The sequence below is a fragment of the Heterodontus francisci genome, chromosome 46 (assembly GCF_036365525.1).
Source record: "Heterodontus francisci isolate sHetFra1 chromosome 46, sHetFra1.hap1, whole genome shotgun sequence".
NCBI lineage: Eukaryota > Metazoa > Chordata > Chondrichthyes > Heterodontiformes > Heterodontidae > Heterodontus > Heterodontus francisci.
Window position 1 is genome coordinate 11,864,446 of NC_090416.1, and position 12,230 is coordinate 11,876,675.

General features: G+C 52.5%; 1 protein-coding gene across 1 annotated transcript in view; it reads right to left on the reverse strand.

Moving 5' to 3' along the window:
• Window positions 1-3,590: 3,590 nt before the first annotated feature.
• Window positions 3,591-12,230, reverse strand: part of flad1 (flavin adenine dinucleotide synthetase 1) — a 41,777-nt gene continuing 33,137 nt past the window's right edge. The window contains exon 9 of the mRNA XM_068022753.1: window positions 3,591-3,782. Within this exon, the coding sequence (XP_067878854.1) occupies window positions 3,608-3,782 (175 nt within the window). The 3' untranslated portion in view covers window positions 3,591-3,607. The remainder of the gene's footprint in view (window positions 3,783-12,230) is intronic.

Consider the following 12,230-nt stretch of genomic DNA (forward strand, 5'->3'; position numbering starts at 1 on the left):
ACTCAAATGTACTTTCTTCTTAAATTTTGTAATTTTGTAACCGAACTCCCTCAATTACCAAACTCCCTTCTTAACACTCTGTGCCCTCCAGCAACACTCAATGCAGACAAGCGGCACTGAGAGTCCCCTGAATTTATACTCTGAAAACAATACTGTGTCAGCTCTGCTAGAGCTCTGCTACAGCTCAGAAACTAGTTTAAGCTAGCTACCTGATTAACTCACCATAGATACTCTCAGAGTGTTAGTATGCCCCTGTTGAAAACTGCAAGAAACCTAACTTACCTCTTAACTGAAACAGGAATTTCAATTAATTGCTAGATGTAAACAAAACAAAAGCTAGTCTTGAGAGATTAACCCTTAAAATTCACTCCCTTCTTCACACTCAGTGCAGACATTGTTGCAGGTCACTGTAACAATGAAGGGGGGTGGGTTGAGTGAACTGGCTGGCGTGGTTCAGTCATGTTAGGACAGCGGCCTTGTATCTCAGGGGTGTAGTTCAGATCCGGCCCAGCACAGAACTCAGCACCGGTGGAAACAGGGTGGTGAGAGTGTGGAACTCGCTACCCCACTGGGAGTGGTTGAGGGGAATAGCAGAGATGTATTTAAGGGGAAGCTGGATAAACACATGATGGAGAAAGGAATGGAAGGATGTGGTGATAGGGTGAGATGAAGAGGGGGTGGGAGGAGGCTCGAGTGGAGCAGAAACACCAGCACGGAGTAGTTGGGTCATTTCAACTATTCCAATGTTCTCCGGCCTCCCATCTTTCACCCTTGGTAAACTTCAGCTCATCCAAAACTCTGCTGCTCCCGTATCCCAACTCGCATCGAGTCCCATTCACCCATCACCCCCCGTGCTCGCTGACCTACACCGGCTCCCGGTCCGGTAACACCTCCATTTTAAAATTCCCATCCTTTATATCAAATCCCTCCATGGCCCTCCTCACCCCCCCTCCCTATCTCTGTAACCTCCTACAACCCTCCGCGATCTCTGCGCTCCACCAATACCGGCCTCTCGCCCATCCCCCCCGATTCCCATCGCTCCACCATTGGCGGCCGTGCCTTCAGCTGCCTGGGGGCCCTAAGCTCTGGAATTCCCTCCCTAAACCTCTCCGCCCCCCCCCCCCCCCACCGCCCCTCTCTCTCTCCTCCTTTAAGACGCTCCTTAAAACCGACCTCTTTGACCGAGCTTTTGATCGCCCATCCCCTAATATCTCCTCATGTGGCTCGGGGTCAAAATTTGTTCAATAACGCTCCTGTGCAGCGCCTCGGGGTGGTTTTGCTACATTTAAAGGCGCTATAGAAGTGCAGGTTGTTGCTATTGATTGGCCTGCTGAATTACTCTGTGGGATTCTCAATGCGATTCCCATGGGCCTGTCTCGCACCCCTGCCGGTAGGTTGAGATGCCGTTGTCACTTGTGCGGAAGCCGCGTTGAATTTGGATGATGGGTTTCAGTTCCTCGCTCGCTTTGCGAGGCTGGGTACCTGCAGTGAGATTGAAACAACAGCCGCCGTCCAAGGTGTCTGCATCCGCGATGCCAGATCTGTTGGAGGCCTACGGCACAACGAGAAAAAGCAAGAGCACAGCGGCGCAGTGGTTAGCACCCCAGCCTCACAGCTCCTGCGACCCGGGTTCAATTCCGGGTACTGCCTGTGTGGAGTTTGCAAGTTCTCCCTGTGTCTGCGTTGGTTTCCTCCCACATGCCAAAGTCTTGCAGGTTGATAGGTTAATTGGCCATTATAAATTGCCACTAGTATAGGTAGGTGGTAGGGAAATTGAGGGATGGTGGGGATGTGGTAGGAATATGGGATTAGTGTAGGAATAGTATAAAAGGGTGTTTAATGGTCGGCACAGACTCGGTGGGCCTAAGGGCCTGTTTCAGCGCTGTATCTCAAAATCTAAGAGCAGACACAGAGAGAGAGAGAGAGCATGGCGTCACATCAGGATCAGGCCACAGCAAGCTGAGCCCAGTTAAGTCCCCCTCACTGGCATCGCTGGGTGGTGCCCAGGTGCTGAGACGAGTCAAACAACAGCCTCATGACCAGTCAGCCACTGCTCAGTGACTAGAACTCTCGCCTTGGATTCAGAAAGTCACGGGTTCACTCCAGAATCCCGAGCCCGTAATCCAGGCCGACACTCCCAGTGCCAGCGCCGAGGGAGTGCCGCTCTATCGGAGGTGCCGTCTTTCAGGATGAGACGTTAAACCAAGGCCCTCGTCTGCCCCTCTCAGGTGGATGTAAAAGATCCCACGGCCGCTATTGGAAGAAGAGCGGGGGGGGGGGGGGGTGGAGTTCTCCCCAGTGTCCTGGCGCCCAATATTCATCCCTCAACCCAACATCACACACAAAAAAACCCAGATGATCTGGGTCTTTATTGCTGTGTGTGTGGGATCTTGCTGTGCACAGGCTGCCGTGTTTCCCACATTACGACAGTGACCACACTTCAAAAAAAGTACTTCACTGGATTCCAGGGGCGCCACGGAAATGCACGTTTTCCTTTTTAAAGGAAGCAATTTCTTGCCCACTTTTGCTCGATGACAGTGGAGGCCTTTCTTTGCGGTCTTGATGTTTTGGCACCATCTGGTGGATGAGGTGTGTGTAGTTTGTTGTCTGGCAGGTTGAGCTGAGTCGGACCGATCGCCTTCCCTCCTGTTTTGTACTTCAATCGTGTGATTGTGGAATGTTATCGCATTCCTCTAGCCACCACCACCAGCCCTGCCCCACTCCCTCCCACAAAGGCGTGGCTCCTCGCTGGAGCTCCGTTCCAACGTCTCAAGCAGCTCTCTACCTATGTGGTTCGCAGCAAAAGGAGAGGCCATTCGGCCCACTGTGTCTGTGCCAGCTCCTTGCTGAAGCGGTTCAGATGTCTCCCCATATCCCCTAGCCCAGGCTAATCCCAGTAACCCCACACCCCCCCCCCCGCCATCTCTTGATCATTTAAGGGAGTCTGTGATGCACTGGATCTGACAGCTGTGGTGCCAGTGGGTAGCACTCCGGCAGGAGGTCGTGGGTTCGAGCCCCTCCCACTCCAGAAACTTGAACCCATAATCCAGGCCGACACTCCCAGTGCCAGTACTGATGAGGTGCTGCACTGTCGGAGGTGTCGCCTTTCAAACCGAGGGCTCCTTCTGCCCTCTCAGGTGGATGTAAAAGGTCCCATGGCCACTACTGGGAGAAGAGCTGGCGGGTAGTTTCCCCCCCCCACCGCACCGGTGTCCTGGGGCCCAATATTTATCCCTCAACCAACATCAGTAAAAAAAAAACAGATGACCCGGGACTTTATCACATTGCTGTTTGTGGGATCTTGCTGTGCGCAAATTGGCTGCTGCGTTTCCCCCATGGCAAAAACAAGAAAAAGTGCTTCATTGGCTGTGGAGCGCTTTGGCTCATGGTGAAAGGCGCTAGAGAGATGGAAGTCCTTCCCTGCTCTGTGGCTGCGACCTCCGACCCAGTTACGTCAGTGTGTGTGGGATGACTAAGATAGCCGCCACTCTCCGATGTGCACTACGGTACGACCTGTTCTGCTTGTTATCTTGGCTGGGGTCAGTACATTCGCATCTCATCGGTAAGAACCCGCACACAAACCAAAGAGATTCAATTGTCCCAATCTTTATTTCTTGAATGGGGATGCTGAGGCATCCTTTGGCCCTCGGGTCCTCCTTGCTGAGACTGTGTCAAATGGCGAGTCGCTGCTCCTGGCCCACTCTGGTGAGCTCGTGATCGAAGGGTGGCCAGTGGGGAGGCTCAGCTGGCAGCCGGGGGGCAGTCCCTTTGAGTTCCACCAGCTGGGGAGTAAAGAAAGAGAGAGAAGTGTGAATCTTTGAGCGAAGATCAGAGAGCACTGAGTTTCTGGGATGTTTCATATATCCGCATGTCATGTGTTTCCATGTTTCATATGTTGGTATTTTTCATATGTTTGAATGTTTCATATGTTTGCATGAGTCATATGTTGATGTTTCATATGTTCGAATGTTTTACACGTTTGTATGTTTCATATGTTTGCATGTCATTTGGTGGTATGTTTCATATGTCCAAATGTTTCATATGATTGTATGTTTCATATATTCGCATGAGTCATGTGTTTCCATGTTTTATATGTTGGTATGTTTCATATGTTTTCATGAGTTATGTCCCGCTGGGCAGTAACTCCTCTGGGTTAACTTGTAGGGTATAGAGCTGCCTGAGGAACCCTCCGTCTCCATCGATACAGAAACTGACCCTTTCCTGATCCTTGACTCAGAGGCAAGGGCTGACGCCAGACAGCCTGCAGCAGTTGCAAAGAATGAAAGCCTCTTCATAAATGCCACACTGGCAGAAACCTCCCGTCTTGTCGCAGCCCCACTCTCGCGGGAGCTTCTAGGATGTTTCTCTTTACACTCAGAAAGGCCATAAAATTGTTTTTAAATGGATTTTTTTTTTTTTTTGGTGTGTGTGTGGGGTCAGAAGAAACGGGCGTGCTCCTCCGGACTTTTCAAAAACGCTGCCTGAAATTTTTAGAAAAGTTATGGGCTGGCAGTAAATATCGTAGCTGTATCTTGTACATCCTCAGAACCTAGAAATACCTTTTTGACAAAAAGGACTTGCATAGATGTAGCCTCCTATCTCTAGAGTTTCGAAGAACGAGAGGTGATCTCACTGAAACGTACAACATTCGTGACAGGGTGGATGTGGATGGGATGTTTCCCCTGGCGGGTGAGTCGAGAACCGAGGGACACAGCGTCAGAATAAGGGGCAGGCCATTTAAGACTGAGATGAGGAGGAATTCCTTCAGTCAGAGGGTAGTGACTCTGTGGAATTCTCTACCCCAGAGGGCTGTGGAAGCTCAATCATTGAGCATGTTCAAGACAGAAACTGATAGATATCTGGATACTAATGACATCGAGGGATATGGGGATAGCGCGGGAAAGTGGCTTTGAGGTAGATGATCAGCCATGATCTAATTGAATGGTGGAGCAGACTCGATGGGCTGAATGGCCTAGTCCTGCTCTGACGTCAACTGTCAGCATTCACACCTTTGCAGAATCTCTGCTATATGTGTTGCAGTACTGCTGGAAACCACCAGATGCCAGCACCGGCTCCCTGGACCCCGAACAATACCTCATTCCAAAAGCCGCAAAATTCAGTTGTGGGTGGGTGTCCGTGCCTCAACTCTGTGTGCGGGCTGTGGCACACACCATCTTGGTTAGGGCGCTAGTGCTGGCACAGGGATCATGCCACATCTACAATTCGCCTACCTCAACCTTCAGCCTGGAACTGTGTGCCAGACACCTCTGTTTGAAGAAGCACGCCCTGACTGAAATCTTCCGCAACTGCAGCCCCGAAGCAGGGCGAGGACGGCGTTGCCAGTGGCTGTGAAGGTGACCTGGGCCAGGAAACTCCTACATGTCGGGCTCCCTCCAGGCCGGAGCTGGAGGCATTTCCAACAACTCGCAGTTTGCCGCCCGCTGTTGCAGAAGGGCGGTCCCCCGAGGCCCTCGATTTAACGAGAACTGAACCACATTTCATTCTCTCCTGCCCGACAGCAGCAAGCGGAGCGAGCGTGCAGCTTCACGGAGAAATGCAGCCGTCCCCGTGGTGCTACCGACGGCACGCACGCCGGGTTGCTGACGCCGCGCGGCGACTCTGGGGGGATGTACCGCTGCAACCGGAGGGGATTACAGTCCCTCATCGTCCAGCTGGTGGGCGACCACAGGCAGCGAATCACGCAGGTCAATGCCCGGACGTCGTGATGCCTTCTTTCCGCCGCCGTCCGCTGTGCCAGCTGTGTTTGAGCCACCGGGACAAACCGGAGGGCGGCTACTGGGCGACGAGGGCTGACCATGCGGCCGATGACTCCGGTGCACGACCCACGCACACGTGAGAAACCAGGCAGCGCAGCGAGAAGCTGAGGAGCAGGAGGAGGAAGAGGCGGAGGCAGTCAACACATCCCTTTTCTCTCTGGGCTGTCCATAATCAACACATCTGACTGCAGTACCAGTGAATGCAACCCCAACTCCCCAACAGTCCCACACCTTCCCTTCCCTCTTGTCACTGACTGGCACAGCCTCCTCCTGGCCACAATGCAAAAACAAAAGCAACTGAAGCAATCATTTCAAACCAAATTTGTAAATCAAATCATCCAATATTCCATATCGAAGTCGACGAGTCACACTTGTCCATTCTTTTAGTGCCCGTCTTCCCCGTGCCTTTGCCTGTCCTAATGCTCCTACACAGTGTTACCCCAGTGGCTGCTGGCTTTCTCTGGGGGAGACCCTAGACGGCCTTGCTGGACGCCCTCGAGCAGCTCTGGGCCCGGCTTGGGACCGCGCCGCCTCGGCACAGGCGGCAGCAGTCCGGGCTGGCGGTGGGAGCACAAACGCTGCCATCCCGGGGAAGGACAGCAGGCCCGCGCTCCGCCGAGCTGCGGGGAGGCACCTCGGCAAGCCGAGCAAAAACGTGCGAGAGGACAGGCTGCTGCGACACCCTTCGCACACTGGTATCCACAGCCATGGTGACGGCGGTCTGAGCTTCGTCTGGAGCACTCAGACATCGGGTGGCTGCTGCTTACGCTGCAATGGAAGCTGAGGCATCGGCCGACAGGTGCTGCAGCATAGTCGGGTGTGCAGGCGTTCTCTTGGAGTGGGCCACGCTGACAAGGACGGGGCTCCAAACTGTCCGCAAAGCCCTGTGCCAAGCTGGTGCTGCATGCCCCTTGACAATTCTACTTCACACGAGCCCCCTCTTCATCTCACCCCATCCCCATATCCTTCTATTCCTTTAGAACTTTAGAACAATACAGCGCAGTACAGGCCCTCGATGTTGCGCCGACCTGTGAAACCATCTGACCTACACTATTCCATTTTCATCCATATGTCTATCCAATGACCACTTAAATGCCCTTAAAGTTGGCGAGTCTACTACTGTTGCAGGCAGGGCGTTCCACGCCCCTACTATTCTCTGAGTAAAGAAACTACCTCTGACATCTGTCCTATATCTATCACCCCTCAACTTAAAGCTATGTCCCCTCGTGTTTGCCATCACCATCCGAGGAAAAAGACTCTCACTATCCACCCTATCTAACCCTCTGATTATCTTATATGTCTCTATTAAGTCACCTCTCCTCCTCCTCCTCTCCAACGAAAACAACCTCAAGTCCCTCAGCCTTTCCTCGTAAGACCTTCCCTCCATACCAGGCAACATCCTAATAAATCTCCTATGCACCCTTTCCAAAGCTTCCACATCCTTCCTATAATGCGGTGACCAGAACTGCACGCAATACTCCAGGTGCGGCCGCACCAGAGTTTTGTACAGCTGCAGCATGACCTCGTGGCTCCGAAACTCGATCCCCCTACTAATAAAAGCTAACACACCATATGCCTTCTTAACAGCCCTATTAACCTGGGTGGCAACTTTCAGGGATTTATGTACCTGGACACCAAGATCTCTCTGCTCATCTACATTACCAAGAATCTTCCCATTAGCCCAGTACTCTGCATTCCTGTTACTCCTTCCAAAGTGAATCACCTCACACTTTTCCGCATTAAACTCCATTTGCCATCTCTCAGCCCAGCTCTGCAGCCTATCTATGTCCCTCTGTAACCTACAACATCCTTCGGCACTATCCACAACTCCACCGACCTTAGTGTCATCCGCAAATTTACTAACCCACCCTTCTACACCCTCATCCAGGTCATTTATAAAAATGACAAACAGCAGTGGCCTCAAAACAGATCCTTGCGGTACACCACTAGTAACTAAACTCCAGGATGAACATTTGCCATCAACCACCACCCTCTGTCTTCTTTCAGCTAGCCAATTTCTGATCCAAAGCTCTAAATCACCTTCAATCCCATACTTCCGTATTTTCTGCAATAGCCTACCGTGAGGAACCTTATCAAACGCCTTACTGAAATCCATATACACCACATCCACGGCTTTACCCTCATCCTTCTATTCCTTTCTCCCTCACGTGTTTATCCAGCTTCCCCCTTAAATGTCTCTCCGCTATTCCCCCTCAACCACTCCCTGTGGTAGCGAGTTCCACATTCTCACCACTCTCCGGGGAAAGAGGTTTCTCCTGAATTCCCCATTGGACTTATCAGTGACTGTCTTATATTGATGGCCCCTGGTTTTTGACTCCTCCCATCTTCTCTACGTCTACCCTATCGGAACCCTTTCGTCATTTGAAACACCTCGTTCAGGTCACCCCTCAGCCTGCTCTTCTCTGGAGCAAACAGCCCCCGTCTTTCCTGTTATATCCTCTCAGTTCTGGTATCATTCTAGTAAAAATCCTTTTTGCGCGCCTTCCCCAGTGCCTCTATATCTGGAACTGTGCACAGTGACTCTAGGTGTAGTCCAACCACAGTGTGATAAAAGGTCTATCTCTCTCGCAATGAAACCCGGCGCTTTGCAATGGTGATTCACCATTGAACCTTTCGAAAGTAACTTTTACACTCTTTATGCACTTGACCTCCTCCATCCGCACTCACTGTGTTGGAATCAAGGATCATTGCTCTGTCTCCTTCAGTAACTCATACTTTCCCAACACTCCTTCCCTCCCTCCATTGTCCCTTCTTCCTCGAGGACTTCAAGAACCCAAGCTTGGTGTCACCTCATTGCCACTTCCCGATCTTTACAAACTTGCCAGTCGTGTCTTGGCTGCTCTCATCGAATCGTAACAGCACAGAAGGACGCCATTCGGCCCATCGAGTCCACGCCGGCTCTCTGGAAAACAATCGCCCTTCGGTTTCTCACAATAAAAAGTCAGGAAGCTAAAAGAGGTGACGTAACAGTCCGGTGCACTGGGGTAACGTTCCCCCGATTTGCTGCAGCTTACTTAATGCAAACTTGTGTTAAAGTAAAACTTGCATTTATATAGCGCCCTTAACATAGTAAAACACCCCAAGGTGCTTCACAGGAGCGTTATCACAGAATTTGACCCCGAGCCACATGGAGGAGATATTAGGGGACGGGCGACCAAAAGCTCGGTTTTAAGGAGCGTCTTAAAGGAGGAGAGAGAGAGAGAGGCGGAGAGGTTTAGGGAGGGAATTCCAGAGCTTAGGGCCCCCAGGCAGCTGAAGGCACGGCCGCCAATGGTGGAGCGATGGGAATCGGGGGGGGGGGGGGGGGGGTGGATGGGCAAGAGGCCGGAATTGGAGGAGCCAATTGTGTGCTTTGTTGGGAGAAAAGGAACAGGCGTGGGTACTGAGCCACAGGAACCAGACAGTGCCAAGTTCAACCCCCCGCCCTTTTTGAAAGAGCTATCCAATTAGTCCCACTCCCCCCTCCTCTTTCCCCCACATCCCTGCAACATTTTTCCGCTTCCAATATTTATCCAATTCCCTTTTTGAAAGTTACTATTGAATCTGCTTCCACCGCCCTTTCAGGCAGCGCGTTCCAGATCACAACAACTCACTGCGTTAAAAATAAATTCTCCTCCTCTCCCCCTCTGGTTCTTTTACCAATTATCTTCAATCTGTGTCCCTCTGGCTACCGACCCTCCTGCCACTGGGAACAGTTTCTCCTTATTTACTCCATCAAAACCCTTCCTGATTCTGAACGCCCCGATTAAATCTCCCCCTTAACCTTCTCTGCTCTAAGGAGAACAATCCCAGCTTCTCCCAGTCTCTCCACATTAACTGAAGTCCCTCATCCCCGGTCCCATTCCGGTAAATCTCCCTCCGCACCCTCTCCAAGTCCTCTGGACTGTTTGCACACGCACCAGTATCATACAAAGAAAGAACAAAGAACAGTACAGCACAGGAACAGCCCATTCGGCCCTCCAAGCCTGCACCGATCATGATGCCTGTCTAAACTAAAACCTTCTGCACTTCTGGGGTCCGTATCCCTCTATTCCCATCCTATTCATGTATTTGTCAAGATGCCTCTTAAACGTCGCTATCGTACCTGCTTCCACCACCTCCCCCGGCAGCAAGTTCCAGGCACTCACCACCCTCTGTGTAAAGAACTTGCCTCGCACATCCCCTCTAAACTTTGCCCCTCGCACCTTAAACCTATGTCCCCTAGTAACTGACTCTTCCACCCTGGGAAAAAGCTTCTGACTATCCACTCTGTCCATGCCGCTCATAACGTTGTAATCCTCTATCATGTCGCCCCTCCACCTCCGTCGTTCCAGTGAAAACAATCCGAGTTTATCCGACCTCTCCTCATAGCTAAAGCCCTCCAGACCAGGCACCGTCTCAGCTCGCCGAGTTGGTTGGGGCATTTTATAACGGAGCTGAACCGCAGCGCGTGTCGGCGCCCACACACGGGGGGGGGGGGTTGAAGAGTTGCCTGGCAATTCACACTCCCTCACCTTCTGCATCCACTGCATCCTTCAGTCACGGCAGGCTTGGGGAGCAGTGGCATTTCAAGAGCTGCCACAACAAACACTGCGGACGGGTGGGGGGGGGGGGGGGTTGGTGGGGGAAGCGGCACTCACACTCGAAGGGAACGCGTCAGTCGATGATTTCCTTAATGCACCAGCAGCACAGCAGGATGTAGAGGCAGTCCCTGATGGTCTGGAGTACAGCATAGCTGCTACTTTGCCCCAGGAAGCTCTTCCCAGCCAGTCCGAAAGCCATAATTCCTCGTGGGATTCCGCTGCGATGAGTAACTGGGACTCACTGATGGTTTGCAATGACCCTGGGCATTAAACCCGCCTCCTTTCCTTGTCATTGGTCACCACTGAAACGACTGACACACTGCCTCTGCTCCTGTGTCCATTCAACTGTACATACTCTGATCTCACAAAGTGCAGCATAAACAGTTCGCGGCCTCACGCTCTGGCCTCTCGTCTGACGTCCGTTTTTGAAATCTTTGGAATTCTCTACCCCAGACAGCTGTGGCTGCTCAGTCGTCGGGTATATTCGAGACAGAGATTGATAGGATTTTCTGGCTGCTAAGGGATTATGGGGATAGTGCGGGAAGGTGGAGTTGAGGTAGCAGATCTTGTCGAATGACGGAGCAGGCTTGAGGGGCCGAATGGCCTCCTCCTCCTCTTTCTTTTGACCCTCGCCGCAGTCCGTCACTCTGGGCAGCGAGAGCCCCGCAGCACCCGGGCTGCTTCAACAGTTCAGACCAGACAGCGCAGGGAGCCTATTCGACTGTGGGTGGCCTCGCGCAGCTGATTCCCACCCCGACGACGAGCAGGAGGCGGAATCCTGGCGTCAAGCGCAACCGCTGCGTCCCCGCCAACCAACCCCCCCCCCCACCCCCCCCCCCCCGACGCTGAAGGGTCACTGACCTGAAACGTTAACTCTGCTCCCCGTGCCACAGATGTTTGATACAGAAATGCGAGTCTGCCTTTCCTGTGATAGGGGCTGCCATTTGCTGCCCAGTTACCCGTGAGCAGTGGCTGGATTTTAGAGGGTGATTTCTATCGCTGAACCTTAGGGAATGTAAAATAGGGCAGGGGTGGGGTGAGGTGGGTGGGGAGCGTAAACCCCAGAGCCCCGTCCGATCCCGACAGTTCCCAATTGGGCAGCTGGGATTACAATGACCCCCCCGGGGATTAAATCAAACCTTCAGGACCGAGAGCGACAGACTTTTATTGGCTCGGGATATCGTGGGATGCAGAGGCGGGTAGACGGGATCGAGTTACCGATCAGCCGCCATCTGACTGATGGCGGAGGAGGAGGCTAGAGGAGCAGAATGGCCTCCGCCTGCCCCAGGAGCAGTAAGCCTGGCTGATTTCCACCCCCCCCCCCCGGCCCCGCGCTCGATCAACCGCAAGCCCCTTAAGAACCAAATAACCTGGGGGGGAGCGGGGGAGTATGGATCAGGGGTTGGAGGGAGGGTCCAACTAGGCTGTAACACTATATGCACAACCCCCACCCCCCCTCCACACCACAACCATCTCATGATCTCTTTAGCTCATGTTACTGTCCGCAGTCCAGCTCCAATTTGGCATTTTCGTGCGCTCCAGCGGAAGGGCAGAGAACCTTCCAGAAAAGCTCCACGTAATAGCTCAGCGGAACAATGGCAGGCCCGTTCCCCCATTGATCATGGGTTCTTTCGCAGGCTCTGGGGAGACAATAGGAGAGATCACAATCTGCACAGCACAAACCGCAAACACAGGCCACACTGCATTCAGCTGCACCCAGCGATCTGGAAACGACGGGAGGGTTTTTTTTTCTTCCCCCACACACTGAGCACTGCCCGATAGGCTCCACGGAGAGCAACATAAGTTAACCCACTTTGTGAACCAGGGCGGGAAGAGTGATTTTAAAATCTGAATAATTATGGGATTAACT